This window comes from Brassica oleracea, chromosome C9 (assembly GCF_000695525.1).
Source record: "Brassica oleracea var. oleracea cultivar TO1000 chromosome C9, BOL, whole genome shotgun sequence".
Taxonomy (NCBI): Eukaryota; Viridiplantae; Streptophyta; class Magnoliopsida; order Brassicales; family Brassicaceae; genus Brassica; species Brassica oleracea.
In genome coordinates, this window is record NC_027756.1 from 15,947,597 (window position 1) to 15,966,997 (window position 19,401).

Here is a 19,401-nt window from a genome sequence, read left to right on the forward strand (position 1 = left end):
AGTGTTATAAATTAAGCATTGAAATGATCATCCACTTCTTTACCAAACTCAAGCACTATGATCATCCACTCCTTTACCAACTCAAGCACTATGATCATCTACTCATCAAGCACTATGATCACCCACTCATTTACCAAATTAAGCACCATCTTTGTTATTTTATGTATTGTTGTTCACTATAAATACCATCACTCATCTCACTCTTTTGTACACCAAAAACAAGAACAAGAGTTTATAATCAAAGAATCATTACATTTTCTTCTTCCTTCTTATAATAAACTATCTCCCTTATACTAGTGTTATTTGCTTCCTACGGGTATTAAATTCTACTCTTATTTAAATTTCTCGATACTATAAATTATAAGTTATTTCATAACAGAAACATCTCTTTTATGGTATATAATAAGGGGAATTTTCATGTTTACACTTTTCTTAGTATCATTATTCATGTTTACCACTACTAAAGAGACATTTTCAAAAATACATTTTTCATTAAGTGGCAAAAGATTTTTATACCCTTGTTATCTATATATATAATAAATAATTATTCAAAAAAAAAAATATATATATATATATATATATTTATTTATGTTTTCGAATTATACTTTTTTAAATTCGAATTTTTTTATAAAGGCTTTTTTGAAAAAAAATATCGATTTTTTAAAAAAATTTCTTTTTGAAAATCTAAATTTATTTTAAATCTATTTTTATATTTTTAATGTATTTATTTATATATTTATTAGAATCCTAAATTTCACATTTCAAAAAATCTGCCCCATCCCTTAATTCTAAACCATAAGTCTAGATTAGTTAATCCTAAAGTCATAAATGTCTTTTATCCTTCGTTAAAAATGAAGGTAAAAATGGTTAGTATAAACAAGAAAAGTTATACTATAAATGTGGTATTTTTGATAATTTCCAATATAATAATGTATGTTTAAAGGTTTTACAATAGGATTTAGTTATTTATTTTTGCAGTTTGCATATATATATATATATATAGACCCCGTCGCAACCCCGTCGCTAGTGGGCTACATGGAGATAACCCGCAGGTTGCAATCCACTTTCACATCTCTAGTTGGGTTGGATGGTCCTACATATCTAGTCATGTGTATATAATTATATATATATATATATCAAGTCGCTTTGGAATAATTCAAATTTCATAGACCAATCTGAAACATCCATTTTATGGTATATAACAAGGGGAATTTTCATGTTTACCATTTCTTTAGTATCATTATTCATGTTTATCACCACTAAAAAGACTTTTCATTAAGTGGCAAAAGACTTTTATACATTTGTTATCTATATATATAATAAATATTTATTTAAATAAATAAAAACAATATATATTTTTTTTTATGTTTTCGAATTATACTTTTTCAAATTCGAACTTTTTTATAAAAGCTTTTTTTGAATTTTTTTTTTGAATTTTTTTTTGTTTCTTTTTGAAAATCTAAAATTATTTTTAAATCTATTTTTATATTTTTTAATTTATTTATTTATATATTTATTAGAATCCTAAATTTCACAATCCAAAAACTCTACTCAATCCCTCAATTTTAAACCCTAAGTCTAGATTAGTTAATTCTAGGGTTATAAATGTCTTTTATTCTTCATTAAAAGTTAGTGTAAAAGTGGTTACTATAAACATGAAAAGTGATACTATGAATATGATGTTTTTGGTAATTTCCCATATAATAATGTATGTTTAAAGGTTTTACAAAAGAATTTAGTTATTTATGTTACCAAAATGCATTTATGTTTTCAAAATTGCATTCAGATAAAAACTATATAATTATGCATATTTTTCAATATTATTAAATTTATTCAAAAAATATTTTCTTACAACAAGTGCATTTGTTTGTAAGAAAAAATTTGTTTATGTAAATATCATCTAATACAATACTGAAAAGAAAAAAACAACCACCTTGTGTAAAGCCACAATGAAAATCCTTCAACATATTTTTGATCTTCCATCAGGTGAAACGAGAGACATTTGTGGAAACCACAATCAAAATTTGTAAAAGAAAATGTAACTTGTAGGGTAACAAGAGTTTATGTGATAATCACCACACACATAAACAAAAAAGATGAAAAGATGTGAATAAGTTTTTATAGATGTAGGATTTGGCCTTATGAAAGGCTGTTTACATGTCCCTTTCTAGGGAACATAGTTTAATTAAGAGTGTTATATAAAAGAGATCAAACTGTTTTTGCAACTTTCTTTTAGTAACGAGTTTTCCTCCCAAAATTACAAAAACATTTTTTCGCCAAAACCATCAATATGAATTTTTCCGAGGAAACCACAAGATGAGTTTTATTCCTGAAACTGCTAAGATAAGTTTTCTGGAAAATTAATTTTTTCCAGGCAAAATTGCAAAAACATGTTTTTCGGCCAAAAAGAAAACATATTTTTTTCGTTAAAAACATAAATTAAAGTTTTTTCGCCAAAACCACAAAAAAATAAGTTCTCCAGCCAAAAAACTGCAATAATGATTTTTTCCATCAAAAATGTGAATTCTGGTTTTACTGCCAAAACTGTAAAAATAAGTTTTCCGCCAAAATCATGAAATATGATCTCTCCCAAAACTGCAAATTCAATGTATCTTTGATAATAAATAAAACAATGGAAATATTGTTTTGTAATTTAAAAGTAAAAACAAAAACTGATCTAAATTGAATATAAATTAAAAATAAAATATTTTTTAGTTTTCTGTTTGTTTAAAATAAAAATATGATAAAGACTATTATTATACATTAAATAATATAATTCATAAATTTTAATTCACAAAATTTCATTAAAATATCCAGCTTTGAAATGATCATTTTTATGTTTATCGAACAAAAGCTACAAAAGTACAAACCTTTTTCAAAAAAAAAACCATGCAGTTGTATGATTTACACGATTTAAAAGGTTGAATACAAATTGCTCTTGGTGTCAGTTATGGGCTTTGAGCTAGTATATAGGCCTATCAGAATTTAGCCCATGGTGTTATTGACCACTACTGTATAAGGGAGAAAAAAACGTGGTGCTTGTACGTGGCTTGTTTAAGGCCTCTGTTGATAATCTTTCTCTCCATCACAAAGGAAAGAACAATGAGCCCGCCAAATCCACACACAGAGAGACTGACTCCTGATCCTCTCTCTGTCTCCTCCTATGGCCGCTACCTTCTGCAGTTGGACCCTTCAGCCACCGTTTCTCTCTAACTTTAGACGCCCAACTGTCAGATCTCGCTTCATACGGGCGTCTTCTTCTTCTTCAACCTCTTCCAATGGCAATCTTCCCATCAAGAAATCTTTCCCTGGTTCACTCTCTCTCTCTCTCTCTATATATATATATATATATATCTCTTTTTCGTTACTTTCTTCTGCTTAATTCACAAAAATAAAGGTGAATTTGAAACACAAATGAACTGGAATAATGACAAGTGGCTTATGTGTTCCCATTATTGTAATAATCTTTTAAAAGCTGCAACTTCGTTTCTTGCAATGCGAGTAAAAAAGCAAAACCTAAACTAGTTGTCTTATTGAACAGTTAGCAAGTTTATGTCTTTCTATGTCTTCCCGAGTTAATCTGTTATGTATTTTTACTTCTTTTCTTTTTTTGTCATTCGCTATATGCTTTATATACGCTTAAAAATGATAAATATAGTATTAACTATTTTACTGTATGGTTGTGTGTATTTTTAAGGAGAGCCTGAAGCAGATGTTGTGGTAATTGGAAGTGGCATAGGAGGATTATGTTGTGGTGCATTGTTAGCTAGATACAATCAAGATGTGCTCGTCCTCGAGAGTCATGACCTTCCCGGTGGCGCTGCTCACTCCTTTGAGATCAAAGGTTACAAATTCGACTCAGGACCGTCTCTGTTCTCTGGCTTACAATCACGAGGCCCTCAAGCAAACCCACTTGCTCAAGTAAAAACATTTTTCTCTTTTGTCTTTGTTTGTTTGTTGTTATGTCCTTGGAGTTTGTTCCTATTCATTGTGGGTTGGTTTCAGGTTCTAGATGCTTTAGGTGAATCACTTCCATGCGCCAAATATGATTCTTGGATGGTTTACTTACCAGAAGGAGATTTCTTGTCACGCATAGGCCCTACTGATTTCTTCAAGGTAAACAAATGTTTATATGAGATGATATGATACTGTATCTCTGATGTTGTTGTTATTTTTACTTCAGGATCTAGAGAAATATGCAGGAACTAACGCAGTCCAAGAGTGGGAGAAGCTTCTTGTGGGTGCTTATTTGTCAAATATGAATTTGACATTTACTTTCATCTGCTAATAATCACATTGATATGAAACCTGCAGGGAGCAATACTCCCTCTGTCTTCTGCTGCTATGGCATTACCACCATTGTCTATTCGCGGTGATCTTGGTGTTCTCTCCACAGCTGCTGCTAGGTAGTACTAGTGGTGTATCACAATAGAATCATTTTTTAGTGTTTTCTTAATATGTTTGTTTGTCTCTTGCTAGATATGCTCCTTCCCTCTTGAAATCTTTCATCAAAATGGGTCCTCAAGGGGCCTTAGGAGCCACAAAGCTTCTCCGTCCATTCTTGGAGATCGTTGATTCCTTGGAGTTGAAAGACCCTTTTATACGAAACTGGATTGATCTTCTTGCTTTCCTTCTCGCTGGAGTCAAATCTGATGGCATTCTTTCAGCAGAAATGGTAACAAGAATGTCAATTTTTCTTTGGTGGACAAGATAAGGTTCTAATTATTTCTTCTGTGTGCAGATCTACATGTTTGCGGAGTGGTACAAACCAGGCTGCACACTGGAGTATCCTATTGATGGCAGTGGAGCAGTGGTTGAAGCGCTTGTCCGTGGCTTGGAGAAGTTTGGTGGACGTTTGTCTCTCAAAAGCCATGTTGAAAACATTGTCATTGAGAATGGTAAAGCCGTTGGAGTCAAGCTAAGGAACGGTCAAGTATGAAGAGTTTCATGAATTTAAGTAACTAATTCAATTTTTCTTTCACCATTTTACTCATTTTATTATGTAAAATAATCACAGTTTGTTCGAGCTAGAAAGGCTGTAGTCAGCAACGCATCGATGTGGGACACGTTAAAGCTTTTACCTCCAGGAGCTCTCCCAGATTCATACGTTTCAGGTGTGAACACAACGCCTCAATGTGAATCATTCATGCATCTTCACTTGGGATTCGATGCAAAGGTAAGAAACGTTTCATCTTGGTGTGTTTGGTCCTTTTCTTGTTTTTTTTTTCTGAGTTTTTTTTTCTTAATGGAACAGGAACAAGGAATAGCAGATGACCTTGAGATTCATCATATTGTTGTGAATGATTGGGACCGTGGTGTGGATGCTGACCAGAATGTGGTTCTGATATCAGTCCCTAGCGTTCTTAGCCCGAACCTTGCACCACCGGGGAAACATGTTCTGCACGCTTACATGCCTGGAACCGAACCTTTTAGTCTCTGGGAAGGTCTTGACAGGAAAAGTGCCGAGTATAAGGATCTCAAATCACAACGGTCGGAGGTAACACATTCATTTTTGTTCTTTGAAACTTGTGTGCAAGTCTGTAAACCGAAACCATACCAAACGTTATAAGCATCTCCAACTTCGTTCTATTTTTTTACTTGAAAATGAAGTTTATAATAAAAAAATACTCCAATATTAATAGAGTAAAAATGAGTTTACTCAATTTTGTTAGTTACTTTATTTTTCACCTCAAAATAGAGTAAAATTAACTTCATTATAGAATTACTCCATTTTGATGAAAAAATAGGAATAATACATCGGAGATGTTCTTAGAGCAAACAATAACAGTATAAAATATAATGTAGCCAAACTTGAGAAAAGCCAAATCAACGTTAGTGATAATCAATATGTGATGGTGCGGTTGGTGATCAGGTGATGTGGAAAGCGGTGGAGCGAGCGTTAGGGCCAGGGTTTAAGAGGGAGAAGTGCGAGGTGAGTTTGGTGGGAACGCCATTGACGCATCAGAGATTTCTGAGGAGGAACAGAGGAACATATGGGCCTGCTATAGAGGCAGGGAAAGGTACGTTTCCTGGCCATTCTGCTCCCATTCCGCAGCTTATGTGTTGTGGTGACTCGACCTTTCCTGGGATTGGTGTCCCTGCCGTGGCTGCTAGTGGTGCCATTGTGGCCAATTCGCTTGTCACAGTTTCTAAGCATTCAGAGCTTCTTGATGCTATAGGCTTGTAGATATATGTGCTATAACTATTTTGTATGTATGTTTCTTTCTGTTCACTTCCTTTTCTTGGTTTTTACCTCATACTTCAATACAGAAAATGTTACTTTAGCTATCATTGAACACAATGTAATTTTCTCATTATAGAGGACCAAAAAAACAAGATTCTCATAATAAAAGGCGAAAAGACACAAACAATAGATGTAATCAAAATGGATTTGGCAGATAAGGTCAAAACCAGAAAGATATAACAGCTCCTCTTTTACCACCCAAGAATCAAATACTCTCAGTTAAATACTTTACTACAAGTCTTGTCACTAGTCATAGTATGGCAAGTACCTTTAACACATTCTCACTATAATTGTGAGGTTGTAAACCCAATTCTACTCAACAAACAATTGAATTGGGGGAACTTAATCTTTCAAAGCATGTCCAATACTAATTGCTGTAAGAAACAGTGTTGGAAACGATAAACTGTTTCTAGGACTTCTCCCTCATTTTGGCTCTGGCAAACACAACTCCAGCCACAAGACCTGTAGACCAAACAAGCATCTCTCAGGTTAATGCACAGCACGAGAGATATTAGTCAGACGAACAGAGGGACTGCTTACCAAAGAGTATGCTTGCTGAGTTCTGCAAACTGGTCGGTACATGGAAAAGAACGATCCCAGCAATAGACAAAGGTATCTTGTTTAGTGATCCCACCAAGCTGTGAAATTACATAAAACACAAGATGAAAAGCAAGTACAGAGTTTGAAATTTGCATTTTAGTGTCTAATATCTTACCTGTATGTTGTAGCTCCGGTTTGATGAAGAAACCACATTGAAGTGAAGCTAATAGCAAGACCTAGTAGTCCACTGAGTGTCATGACCATCCAGAAACCTGGCAATCGAAGAAGTGGCCTGCACATAACATTATACGCCAATCAGCTTTGGTTTCTATTTGACAGGAAAAGATGTCAGGAAGTGAACACACGTGTTGTAAAGATAATCAATCTCGTTGAAAGCAAAGGAAAGAATAAGGCCAAGCGGTAATGAAAGCGTGTTATTAAGCAAGACCATGGAGAACTCGTTCAAGTTTCCAGATTGAGTAACTTGCTTGGCCGTATCCATTGTCTTTCTCAGTGTCAGCTGAAAAGAAAATTAAACATAATATGAGAAAATAACATATAGTATTGCATCTCATGAGCATGTTCAAAATGAGGTTCATGGTTTAGGCTTTACACAAAAAAAAAAAACATGTTTAATGGGCTCTGCTTTTCATATTTGTTTGTTTATGGTTTCAAATAATTCTAGTAGGTGTTGTTATAAGAGCATGCACAAAAACAAATGTTTACTTACAGAGTAAGATGCAGTTAAGAAGCAATTAGCAATTTGCCAGGCATAGCCAACAGCATTGAAAGATAGATCTGTTATCCCACCAGATACTGCAGATATGATCTGCATCAAGGAAGGGAAGAATCTATCATTAGACCAAATCAAACAAATGAATATCATTATAACAATGATGCTTGTTTGGAACACTTTAAAAAATGGACAAGCGTACCATTAAGAAGAGAGCAAGCCACACTTTGTTATCATGATGCTTGTTGAATAGATACATCTCACCAACTGCTGTTATTACATTAGTGACATTCTTCAGGACCGTGACCATTGCTACGTTGATGTATTTCAAACTGTCAAAGGCAAAAATGTAAATGAAACAAACAATCAAGTCAAATCCACACTTCAAATGTCGTTTAAACACGACATAGTAGTTAGTTTATAACTTTCTCATGTCGTTACCTAAACATGCTTGTGATAAGCATCCCAACAAAGATCACGTTAACGGGGAACCAGACCTTAATTAATCTCAAGGTCAATGGTTCAGTTGTTATTAGACCCATAACGCTCAAGGCCATAACAATTATCACTGAGACAAAGTTCTGCAACATCACAGAGACATGTAAGATTATTAAAAGGTTTAACCAATACAGAGTCTGCTAAGGAAATTGCATGAACAATACATACCTGGTATAACATTAAGAAGATCCCAGCATTGAAGTTGTAGCTGGAAAGAACAAACTTGTTAACTAGTATCATGCTGCATGATGAAACGCAATAAGCTAAACCGGATAACAAAGCCTGGTTAGGTATCTTTCTCAGAGTTGGTTTATCTCCTCCAGCTTTTCGTGTCTTCCCATCTTCCAAGTCCACTCCATCGTGTTCGTAAGATTTCATTGCCAATGAGGACCTAACACATTAATACAGAATCAGTGTTAGACATCCATTTAATAAAGGTGGCACCTTTGAAAGATATCGAAAATGAAAACAATAACTCATTTTTTCTGAATCTCTATTCCATCCCTAATCATGAAAAAGAAAGTAAAGGAGTATTGAGAGTGAACCTGATCACTTCTCTCCTAAATGCTTGTATTAAGAACTCGTTCACATGAAATTTGGTGTGCCAGTCTCCAGTGGGATATGAAACTACCCTACTAATGAACTCAAGTGCCCCAAATGGTCAAGTCCTTCAGAGAAGATGTTAAGTGTCAGTTTCAGATAAAAAAAGGATAAACCGAAGGCAAAGTAAGTAGATAGAGGTATCCATTTAAAGCTTCTACGTTCTTTAAAAATATCAAGCAAGCACAGGGTATTGAGCAAGTTAACACGCCAATTAGATCGTAAGAAAATTGGCCAAGTATGGTAAGAGAAAGAACACACAAACCAACATACTATAATTAGATTCAAGCAAGTCAACGTTTTTAAGACTTGGGATAAGCTACAAAGTCCATATTAGCTTTCAAACCTCATGAGATTGTTAAAAAAAAAAAGCAAAATAAAGAAAGTACCTTTGAAGACACGAACATGGAGATTCACCTTCGGATTCTCAGCAGGGAGATGGAAGAGAGATTAAAACCCAGATCAGACAGTCTTCGTCTTTTAAGAGTCTCGATCTGGTCTTTCCGTCAAACCGAAGTCGATGCTAGCCTGCGCAAACTCTTCAAAATCACATGTTCAGACTTATGAATGCAATTATCCAAAAAAAAAAAAGCAAAAAAAAAACTCACGATTTCGTTTGTATTGTCTTCTTTCTTCTTTCTTTCTTCTTTCTTCTTTCTTCTTTCTTCTTTCTTGCAGTTACATTTCAAAAGGATGGAGACAGACAAAATGGGATTTTATAAAATCACATCCAGTGACAATGTTTTATTACCAAACTTATATATCGGTCCTACATTTTAGAAAGACTTTTTTCTATATTTATTATATATATTCTCTTGTGCGTTTTTCAAATTTAATTTTCTTTCGTTTTTATTTAACTTTCATTCTTTGCTAAAAAGGTTACTTTCTTTGCTATTCATACTGGTTGTGTTGTGGCTGGTTTAATTTGACCAAATAACTTGGGAGTAAAATTGCAATCTCTAAATTTCCTCTCATGTTCCAATAATTGAATAGATCTTAATTAAAACAAAATACATAGGACTTCAGTGGGAATAAACCACATTATTCAATATTGTTGTCTACTTTTTATATTAGGCATTTTGTGGCCCAACTCTCAGTAACCCATTTGCCTCTATTGTTATAACTTATAAGACTCACCTCATATACCACCACTACCAGCCACAATCCACTACTTGGATAATTATTTTAAAAGCTCATTATAATTATGATCTCTTGTTATTATCTAACTTTGACTATTAGTTGTTAACCATACCCAAGATTAATAAATATGTTTATTGTCTATTTTATATGTTTTCATGTGATTTGAAACGTTTATTCTCTTACTTTTCAAGAAAATATCTTAAGAATGAAATGGATGTATCACAATGATCCCACTTAAGCCAAAACACTAATGAGGAGGTCACCATTAACTATAGGAAACAGCTCTTTTATGTTAAATTAAATCTCTTAACTCACAATTAAACGACATAAAATACATTGCCATTTTAACTAAAATACTTTCTCAGGAGCCTAGATCCAAATGTTCTCAGAAGATCGTTGATTTCCCTAGTGAGTACATTGTGATGTCTGTCTTATGTCACGTAGAGCTATGCTCTCTGTTATGTATGCAGAAAGTGATATTACAAATAAATGAACACATGATTATGCAAAATGATCACTTAATAACCATCTGAACTACATCTCCATACCATATAAAAATCAGTCTTGGTTCAAAAGATAAACTGCAAAAAACTCTTGAGCAGATAAAGAGCAAAAATGGAAAATTTAGTAGCCACCCTTGAGATCGTTGACAACATCGTAAGGGATAGGAGTGACCGTCTCCAATGTCATACCCTCGACCATGAAACCAGGCTTGGGACCTTTAGGCTGTCTCTTGGTGCTGATTGTCTCCCCTCTGGCTTTGGCTGCAGCCTTGAGCACATCGTTATTCTTCTTCCTTAGTTTAAACTCCTCAGCACACCTTGACTGCTGCACGTGCTCCACACGCACATGCAACCTCTTCCTTATGATTCTGTTACCAATCTAAACCACGACACAACCACAAGAGATAAGTTATCACCCATGTTCCAACACAAAACTATCTATTTTAATATTCTAAATCGACAGCTAAAACAAACGTACACAGCAAACAATCACAATCAGTTCTAACATTCATTCAACACTCATGAATATGAATGCAAACAGAATACAGATCATACCTGCTTGTTGACTTCGACACCAACGGCTCGCTTAGTAACGTTCCAGACGCGACCAGTACGACCATGGTAGAACTTGTGAGGCATACCTTTGTGGATAGCTCCATTAACCTTCACATCCACGTAATCTCCGACTTTGAAGGTCCTGAGGTAGGTAGAGAGTGGGATAACACCCTTCTTCCTGAACCCTCTCGCGAACAGATCCCTGGTTCTCGCCCTCACTCCGTGACCCGCCGGCATTTTCGCTGTTTCTCTTTCTCTGTGTGGTGGTGGCTGAAACCCTTGGAGAAGACGGCGAAGCAAAGAGAAGAAACTTATAAACATACTAGGGTTTGTTTATATGGGCCTAGTGGGCCGTCTATGTAAGCCTAATTTGTATAAGTCCATTTGGTTATGAGAACTTTGAAGGAAGCGTTGTTTTGTTTTGCCAATTAAAAACGCCTAAACATATGCGTTTTCATACCTGACCGATGTGCAGTCGAAACCGGTGACTCTGTCATTCCCTGTATCATCCGGTTTAGATTTGGTTAAAAACTTACTATTTAAAAATCCGATAAAATATGATAAAATTCAATGCGGCTCAACTGATGAGATTTGGCATATAAAAAATAAAAAGAACCCTTACATCCTTTGAAATTATGAGATTTGGACACAAAATTGGTTTATAGTTAACAAAACTTAGGTTCACCCGCTACGGTAAACCTTTAAATTCACCACACTCTTAAAAACCAATTAAAAAATATTAAATTAAATAAAAAATAGATATAAAAATAAAAATGCTAATTTTAACGATGCTAACACCGCTAGCGAAAACCTAAACTCTAAATCTTAAATTCTAAACCCTATACTCTAAATTTTAAACCAAAATCCAAACCCTATACCCTAAATTTTAAACCCAAATCCAAACCTCTAAATCCAAACCCTATATCCTAAACCCTAATCCTAGATCCTAAACCCAAATTATATACCTTAAACCCAAAAAATAGACTATAAACCTAAATCATATACCCTAAACCTAAGTCTTAGACCTTACACTCAAACCGTAAACCTTAACCCAAACCCTATAGCATCTAAGTTTGGGGTTTGGGTTTAGGGTTTACCGTTTGGGTTTTGGGTTTGAATTTAAGGTATAGGGTATAGGTTTTGGGTTTAGGATTTACGGTTTGAGTTTAAGATTTACCGTTTGGATTTATGGTTAAGGTTTTGGGTTTAAGGTATATAATTTGGGTTTAAGGTTTACGGTTTGGGTTTAGGGTCTAGGACTTGAGTTTAGAGTATAGAGTTTAGGTTTATAGTCTAGTTTTTGTGTTTAGGATATATAATTTGGGGTTATGGTCTAGGATTGGGGTTTAGGGCATAGGGTTTGGGTTTAGAGGTTTGGATTTGGATTTAAAATTTAAGATATAGAGTTTAGAATTTAAGATTTTAGGTTTATGATTTAGCTGAAAGCGTTAGCGTCGCTAAAATTAACGTTTTTATTTTTTGTAGTTTTTTTTTATTTAATTTAATATATTTAAATTAATAATCGGTGTGACTTTGATTGGTTCTAAAGGGTGAAGTGAATTTAAAAGTTCAGCCGGAGGTGAACCTAAGTTCTGTCCTTCAAACCTCACTCTATCTTCCTACCCAAGATCTTGATCAAGATAGAAAGTAACATTGCATTTCTCCCAGTAAAATGTAATTTAAATTCTGATTATTAGAATGTAGATATATAATTATCTAACCGAGGGACAGATTACAAGTTAAATGAGTGAAACAAAAAAGTTTTACACTATTGAGTTCAAAAGAGTGGTATAAGAAGAAAGCAAAGGAAAGTGTTGGTTTCTAGTATCCATGGATCATCCATCATCTTATCTAAATAAGCTTCTTCCTTTCAAAGTATTGCTTCAAGTACAAAATCTGTAAACCAGAGACGACAATGCAGATGCCTAGCGACATTATACTGTACCATGCAACTCGCGAGTTTGTTTTTTCACTCACAATCCTCATCTCCGCTTCTCTGCAATGTAGTGAAAAGGGAGAAAAAGTGATTTTGATCTCTTCTCGACATTTTTAAACAATGTAGATGTTCGTTCATTAAGTTTTTACCTGTCTTTTAGGTAAAGTAGATTCTCATGAATGCCCTCAACTGCACCTTCAAGTTTCCTAAGCTCCAACTCCACACCCTAAGATTTAAGGCATAGTGGCGTTATATAAAGATACTAACTATTCATAGATGTGCATCGAAAAATTTCTTGAGAAAAACTATTGGGAAACAGAGAGCTAGTAGCTCTTCTTACCTCAATCTTCTCTTTTCTAGCAATGGAGTCCCAATCCTTGGCCGCGATTCCAGTTTTCCAGTCAAGGTTGATGCTAATGTCTTTGTTACCATGACTGTTTCCTTCGGCCTCGAAACAAGCCAAGTAGGTTCCTGATTCTTGGGTTGTAAACGCAAATTGACCATGCGTTGCGTTGTCGCTGTGGTGCAAAACGTTTCCATATGGTGATGTAACCTACAATACAATACAATACAATATATAATTTCTTTCTTGTCAATGTCCTCTTCAAAGGGTTGAGATGCCTCATATCAAGCTATGTGATTACAGTTTCTACTATAATCCATCAAGCTATGTGGTAGCATGAAGAGTCAATTGGTAGTGGAAAACTTAACAAGATACATAATTACACCATTCATCTTCAATCACACACTTTGTTGATCAAGCTCACAAACATAGAGACATTACTAGAAAAGCTCGTCTTCTCTTCCCATTTAATCACATAATAATGCTTAAGCTCAAGAACAGACTACATTATATTCACAAATACATCTATTTTCACAACCCTTGAGCCCAATATGTTTCTCTGATCAAGTGATCATATTCGCAAAAATCTCTAATAATCTTCCATGAAGCAGATACATGGTTTATTAGTTTCACTCCATGAAGGTGAAAGTAAATGCACATCTAGAACGAACAAAGAAACGCCTGTATTCACATTATTTTTCAAAATAAGGAAGCTATAATCCGAACAATCAATGCACAATTTATAGAAAGTTAGGTCGAATTCACATTACCATAGACAATAAATTTCCTATAATAGTAAGAGATCGAAGCAGAGAGAGAGTCCAGATTCGAATCTAGAAACCAATTTTACCTTAACGGAGACAGTGGGGAAGATGGAATGCTCGTCGGAGATGACGAGGTAATCTGCCAAGACGACGACCTTACTCTGGATTTCCTCCGAGACGCACTTTGTTCCCGTCTTAGGTATGTTGAGCCACACGGCTTCACTGACTGGAATTAGCTCCGGCGTCACAAGGAAAAAGAGAGCCGAAAGGAGTGAGAACGTCGTCGCAAACTCAGGCTGCATCTTCTTCAAACTTTTTCCCCGATTGAGATTGGATGTAAGTAGTCAGATCTTGTTTTCTTGTTATTCTACCAACGAGATTTGTTTTCTTTCTCATTTCATAAATCCACTAAGCTCTGAATATATATAATTTTTATAAATATTCTGAAATCTTCCTTTTTTATCACTTTTTTTGTTGTTGCTAAAATCTTCTTAATTTTTAATCATTTAAGAGAAAGTTCAGCCTATTACCCAATTTTTGTGTTTTTTTTACAAGTTACAAGGCTAAACTCTATTTAACCTGTGTATATATATGTTCATTTGCAACCTTGATTATATAGTACTTTTGGATTTGGAATTTTAAAAGGGTTTATTTAAAGGCTTATTTGTGAACTAGCCTTGTTTTGAATACAAATTAGGTGAATGTCATTGATTTTGACATAATATAATTTCTGACATTTATGTCATAAAGTGTCCTGTTATGTCCTTTTTTTTTGTAGGTATCAGCTAATTGTGTTGGAGTGAATAACGTGACCAATAGAATATAAGTTCAATAGCACTTTAAAACTATATATATATATAAAGTTAACTTTTTCTCCTCTTATGACAAGTGATAGGAGGTTTGATGATATGTGTCTCCATATATTTTTTGTTTTTACATTTTAGGTCATTCTTCTTTTACATTTTTACAATTTGGCTTAATACTTTCTAATTGTGCCATAAAAATTTTCTCACACTAACCATTATTATATGAAATTTTATAATCTATTTTATTGGTCAGTTAAATTGAAGATGAATAAAAAAATATGATAAAAATATATTTTACATATTTTATTTATTCATAAATAAAAAATAACACAAACTTTTTTTTTGATATTTTCTACTATTTTATTTACAAATTATAAATTTATTTGACTATTGAAAACTATAAAATAACTAAACTAAAAAAACTAGAGTACAATACATAATCTAAACCTAAATTTCCAAAATCACAAAGAAAAAACAAAATACCATAGTAACACTAACTCAGTAAAAGTCTGGAACACAAATGAACGCGATCAAGCACCAACCAAAAAAAAAAAACGGGCCAGAAGGAGAATAATCAATGGAAGATACCAGTCACCACGAAGCACGAAAACACATGCCTAAAGCACAACCACCAGCTAAGAGTTAAGAAGCACCTCACAAACAAACAACCACATACAAGGTGTTCATTGCCAACGAAGAATCATAAAGCTCTGAATAGAAGAGACAAAAGCTCCAAGAGACTAACTCCACACACTTATACCAAGGGAAGCAGGAAAAGAAGAAAGATAACATAAATGAGGGAGAAAGGAAGGTAACCACAAAGAAACCAAATCTCAAGTTTGAGACAAGAAATAATCTTCCAAGCCTACATAACATACACAAAGGAAAACACTATCCAAACCTGGAGTGGCAAACATGGTGAAATAGAGAGCCCCCGGAGACGCATCCAGCGATGAAAAGTGTAACGAGATGAGAGAACAAAGAGAGAAAAGGAGAGTACAAAAAATCAATAAACTGTGGAGCCATCCTCGATCTATGAAGAGAACCTAAAAGTCAAATCAGCAAAAACTAGATTTTGAAAACCAAGACGAGCAGTGACTATCAACGACAAGCCAACTACGAGGAAGGCAACATTAAAGACAACTAAACTCTGACCAACCCAAGAGATGTAGTTCCTAACATTTTCCAAATTTAAGGAAGAAGAGGACAAATATTGACCAGAACAGCGTACAACATCACGAGAAACAACCGTACAACTGGGAACTCATAAACCTGATCTACAACAAATATTAGATAATCTCACAAGAGAAAAAGACGAGGAAAAACAAGAGAAACGAAGGTACACCGCACACTGGAAATGTAAACGAAATACATAGATGGTGATGGCTCAAGTCAAAATATGCGGAGAAGGAAAAAACATCTTAGGAGAATAATGTTCAACGTTGTTAACAAAAAGAATAGTGTTCAAAAATGTGAAAATATTAAATACAATGTTGACGCTTAAACCGTTAATGTTAGAATCAATAAATGCTTAAATGAAAATTTATTGAAATTCAAGATGTTTTACATCAGAAGCTCATTTCACCACTAACATACACATAATATTGAAAAGACAAACACATAATATATTAACCTATAACATAATACTACATCACACAATAAAATACTAAATCATGCTCTTCACAAATAAATAATGACCATATAAAACATCATACTTAACAACAATAAAATAATATTCCGCGCGAAGCGCGGACACCCCCTAATTTCAAATAAAAGAAAGAGGAACCATCCGCGTATACTTTTGTTGACCACATGCATATGCATGAGTGTTTTAGTCCATATCAACGAAGTAGTATAGGATTATAACTCCACATACAACTCATTAATACTAAACGTATCCAAATCCCAATCTTACCACGACCCTTAAATACTAAGCCCTAAATTCTAATCAGTAAACCATAAATCCAAATATAAACCATAAACTCAAATATAAACCAAAAATCCATATAGAATGGAACAAAGAAAATAAGAAAATAACATAGCACATATTAGTGAATTTATTGAATGTCTATGATTGCAAAGAAAAATTTAATGTTGACACTAACCATACTCCCTCACCTTATAAATACTAAACTCTAATCACTAAACTCTTACCTAAATATAAACCCTAAATCCAAATATAAACACTAAATCCAAATATAAACCCTAAACCCAAATAGAATAGAACAAAATACATAGTATAGTACATATTGGTGAACAAAATACCACTTTCATTATTAATCATCAAATGGAACGATACACGATAAGGGCACAATCAAACCTCAACCATACCTTCCAAATACTAAACCCTAAATCTTAATCCCTAAACTCTAAACCCAAGTATAAACCCTAAACCCAAATAGAATGGAACAAAATACATAGTATAGTACATATTGGTGAACAAAATAACACTTTCTTTATTAATCATCAAATGAAACGATACATGATAAATAAGTATAGTAACATACTATTTCACATTACATAACATGAATAAAACATTCATAATACATATTGTTTTACATTTCTATTCCATACGCATAAAATAATATAAAATACAATGTTACAAAAACTGTTCATCTTCTCCGATCAATTCAAGAACATTCACAGCAAGAAAGATATGTGTAATTGACGACATCCATGGGAATAGTACATGTAACCGCTACGTAAACCGAAGAGATTAAAGCAATTGAAGGAAGAGTTAACGAACCTCGCGGCGACTCCATAGATTTCAGATGCGCAATGCTTTCCGTCAGTAGCCAAGCGAGCCGTTGCAGATGGGCATCTCCTAGGCAACTCTACTCCAGAAATGGTTTTGGTAGTTACTGTGGATCAAAAATGGGGAAAAACAACTCAGTATGTGATTCTCCAAAGGCCACGATGTAAGTGTGTTAGGTAAGTATTATTACTTTAGTTTTTTTTTGTTTACAGGTTTTACCTGTTGTGTAAGAGGGCATAGTAGTATTATTATATAAAAGATGCATGGTGTATTGTTGTATTAGATAAAATAGCTACTCTGCCAATTACCCTTTTTTCGTTGCTATAGGCTCCAATTTCCCTTTATTTAAATGACTCCTACGGATCGATATCCATTATTTACATCCCAGTGACACAAAATTCATAAAAATTCATGAATCTCATTTTACTTCACTCCACATTTCTTACATTTATTCTCTGCAATAATGCCTCTTTTGATCATCGAAGAACCTACCAAAAGAGGTTCATTGACTACCTTCTAGAGGAAGAGCTTAAACTATGGTGAACACTTAATGTTGCAAATACATCGGTTCTAGTCAAATGCCAAAGGAAATAAAGCTATCTTGTGGATTTTAGCTATGGCGAACCTGATTTAGTAGAGTACTGGCATGTTCTCTCTCTGGTACTCTCTGGTAGCCACATAGACTCAGTTCTTGTTTTTGTCATGCTCAGTTCTGGTTTAATAACATTTTCAAAAATCAGCTGAAGCCAATATAATTTCGGGTTTCGGTTTTAACGTATTTTTTTGTACTTAGTCAAACCTGAAAACAAAATAAAGATCGAGTGAAACAATGACCAAAAAATTTAAAAATTTGAAGTGAAAAATGCTTTAGTCACAACTATTTTTGGTTATAGTGTAATTTTGACAAATGAAATTAGAAAATAACACAAAAAAAATTAGAAAACAAAATTCAAAACTATGTGCAAACATATTATATCTGATAAATCCCGAAGCGATAACAAATTGAATCCGATAAATTCGACTATATAGAAAAAAGAGGAGCATCAAATACCGAATTTTTTTTGGATTCAAACAGAGTAAATCAATTTTTTTAAAAAAAGCAATAAAAAGGAATTCAAATCCATACGTAAATAGGCCCACATCAGTGATTGGGAAGCCTTCACAAAACTACTATGAAAAGTTTAGTTGTAATTGTCAAGTTGAAGAAAACGACCACCGGATAGGGATGTTGTCGTGGGCTCCTTTCTAAAGGGTTAACCCGGCCTGCACATGATTTTATAATCCTAAATACATATTTTTAGGTTATGATTGTTCGGATGGTTTTTAGATTTTAGATTTTAGATTTTTGTTTTTGGTTTTTAGTTTTTGTATTTTAGTTTTTGATTTTTGATTTCCACAATAGATTTTAGTTTTTAGAAAAACGCGAATGATGATTTTAGTTTTTAGTTTTTAGAAAACACGAATGATGATTTTAGTTTTCAGTTTTTGGTTTTCGTTTTAAAAATTAATAGAATATTTATTTTAAATTTATTGTTTTTGATTTTGTTGTAGTTTAGTTTTAGAAAAAAACATGACTAGTGATCTTTTAGTTTTAATTTCACTATATTTTTTTAAGAAATTGAAATATTAATTATTACTTGGGGTTTTTGCAAATATGACTCAAAACTTAAAGTCAAACACAAAACTAACTCATGTTTTTTTGAAACTTTGACTTGCCTCTTTCACACCCAAAGTTCAAATTATTTATGAAAATGCCATCACTTTTTTTTTTCTTTTCGAAAATGCATATTTTACTCTATTACCCTCATCTTCCTCAAGTATTCACAATATTGTCATTGCCATCAATACACCAACCACCATGAACAACCAATTTGAAGCTCTTAATGCACCTAAAAATTGATTTACACTCTTTCATTCTCAATTCTTATGAACTAAACAACATCTCTTTCACTTTCTCTCCATATTCATCCAAAAAAAACCCAAG

At 33.6% G+C, this 19,401-nt stretch overlaps 4 protein-coding genes across 5 annotated transcripts; 1 reads left to right on the forward strand and 3 right to left on the reverse strand.

Annotated features, from left to right (window-relative positions):
* Positions 1-3,049: 3,049 nt before the first annotated feature.
* Positions 3,050-6,317, forward strand: LOC106318506 (prolycopene isomerase, chloroplastic). Its single transcript, XM_013756516.1, has 10 exons — positions 3,050-3,311; positions 3,698-3,921; positions 4,006-4,116; positions 4,184-4,237; positions 4,315-4,406; positions 4,480-4,675; positions 4,742-4,933; positions 5,018-5,176; positions 5,255-5,497; positions 5,873-6,317. Exons 1-10 carry the CDS (start codon positions 3,164-3,166, stop codon positions 6,185-6,187), a joined length of 1,734 nt encoding a protein of 577 aa, XP_013611970.1. The 5' UTR covers positions 3,050-3,163; the 3' UTR covers positions 6,188-6,317.
* Positions 6,318-6,373: 56 nt separating this feature from the next.
* Positions 6,374-9,350, reverse strand: LOC106318507 (GDP-mannose transporter GONST1). Of its 2 annotated transcripts, none has more exons than XM_013756517.1 (11): positions 9,224-9,350; positions 9,005-9,143; positions 8,561-8,683; positions 8,184-8,406; positions 7,959-8,098; positions 7,720-7,849; positions 7,515-7,613; positions 7,150-7,304; positions 6,960-7,076; positions 6,785-6,882; positions 6,374-6,706 (listed from the first exon to the last, which is right to left on the reverse strand). In XM_013756517.1, exons 4-11 carry the CDS (start codon positions 8,391-8,393, stop codon positions 6,654-6,656), a joined length of 1,002 nt encoding a protein of 333 aa, XP_013611971.1. In that variant the 5' UTR covers positions 8,394-8,406; positions 8,561-8,683; positions 9,005-9,143; positions 9,224-9,350; the 3' UTR covers positions 6,374-6,653. The 2 variants fall into 2 exon arrangements, with proteins under 2 accessions (XP_013611971.1, XP_013611972.1); XM_013756518.1 differs by having other exon boundaries at positions 6,418-6,706; positions 9,005-9,154; positions 9,224-9,326.
* Positions 9,351-10,253: 903 nt separating this feature from the next.
* On the reverse strand, positions 10,254-11,111 carry LOC106315668 (60S ribosomal protein L21-2). The gene is made up of 2 exons (XM_013753468.1): positions 10,814-11,111; positions 10,254-10,637 (listed from the first exon to the last, which is right to left on the reverse strand). The coding sequence occupies exons 1-2, from the start codon at positions 11,048-11,050 to the stop codon at positions 10,380-10,382; spliced, it is 495 nt and encodes a 164-aa protein (XP_013608922.1). The 5' UTR covers positions 11,051-11,111; the 3' UTR covers positions 10,254-10,379.
* Positions 11,112-12,486: 1,375 nt separating this feature from the next.
* LOC106315705 (transmembrane emp24 domain-containing protein p24delta4) lies at positions 12,487-14,252 on the reverse strand. Its single transcript, XM_013753509.1, has 4 exons — positions 13,943-14,252; positions 13,090-13,302; positions 12,899-12,975; positions 12,487-12,809 (listed from the first exon to the last, which is right to left on the reverse strand). The coding sequence occupies exons 1-4, from the start codon at positions 14,156-14,158 to the stop codon at positions 12,665-12,667; spliced, it is 651 nt and encodes a 216-aa protein (XP_013608963.1). The 5' UTR covers positions 14,159-14,252; the 3' UTR covers positions 12,487-12,664.
* Positions 14,253-19,401: the final 5,149 nt, after the last annotated feature.

Coding starts and splice junctions, on each gene's coding strand:
- LOC106318506 (XM_013756516.1), top strand. CDS start 3,164: ATGGCCGCTACCTTCTGCAGTTGGACCCTTCAGCCACCGTTTCTCTCT. Junction 4,238..4,314: donor AAGAGTGGGAGAAGCTTCTT/GTGGGTGCTTAT, acceptor TGAAACCTGCAG/GGAGCAATACTCCCTCTGTC. Junction 4,407..4,479: donor CTCTCCACAGCTGCTGCTAG/GTAGTACTAGTG, acceptor GTCTCTTGCTAG/ATATGCTCCTTCCCTCTTGA.
- LOC106318507 (XM_013756517.1), bottom strand. CDS start 8,393: ATGAAATCTTACGAACACGATGGAGTGGACTTGGAAGATGGGAAGACA. Junction 7,850..7,958: donor CTTATCACAAGCATGTTTAG/GTAACGACATGA, acceptor TGCCTTTGACAG/TTTGAAATACATCAACGTAG. Junction 7,077..7,149: donor ATTGATTATCTTTACAACAC/GTGTGTTCACTT, acceptor TGTTATGTGCAG/GCCACTTCTTCGATTGCCAG.
- LOC106315668 (XM_013753468.1), bottom strand. CDS start 11,050: ATGCCGGCGGGTCACGGAGTGAGGGCGAGAACCAGGGATCTGTTCGCG. Junction 10,638..10,813: donor GTGTCGAAGTCAACAAGCAG/GTATGATCTGTA, acceptor GTCGTGGTTTAG/ATTGGTAACAGAATCATAAG.
- LOC106315705 (XM_013753509.1), bottom strand. CDS start 14,158: ATGCAGCCTGAGTTTGCGACGACGTTCTCACTCCTTTCGGCTCTCTTT. Junction 13,303..13,942: donor TCCCCACTGTCTCCGTTAAG/GTAAAATTGGTT, acceptor ATTGTATTGTAG/GTTACATCACCATATGGAAA. Junction 12,810..12,898: donor CTACTTTACCTAAAAGACAG/GTAAAAACTTAA, acceptor ACTACATTGCAG/AGAAGCGGAGATGAGGATTG.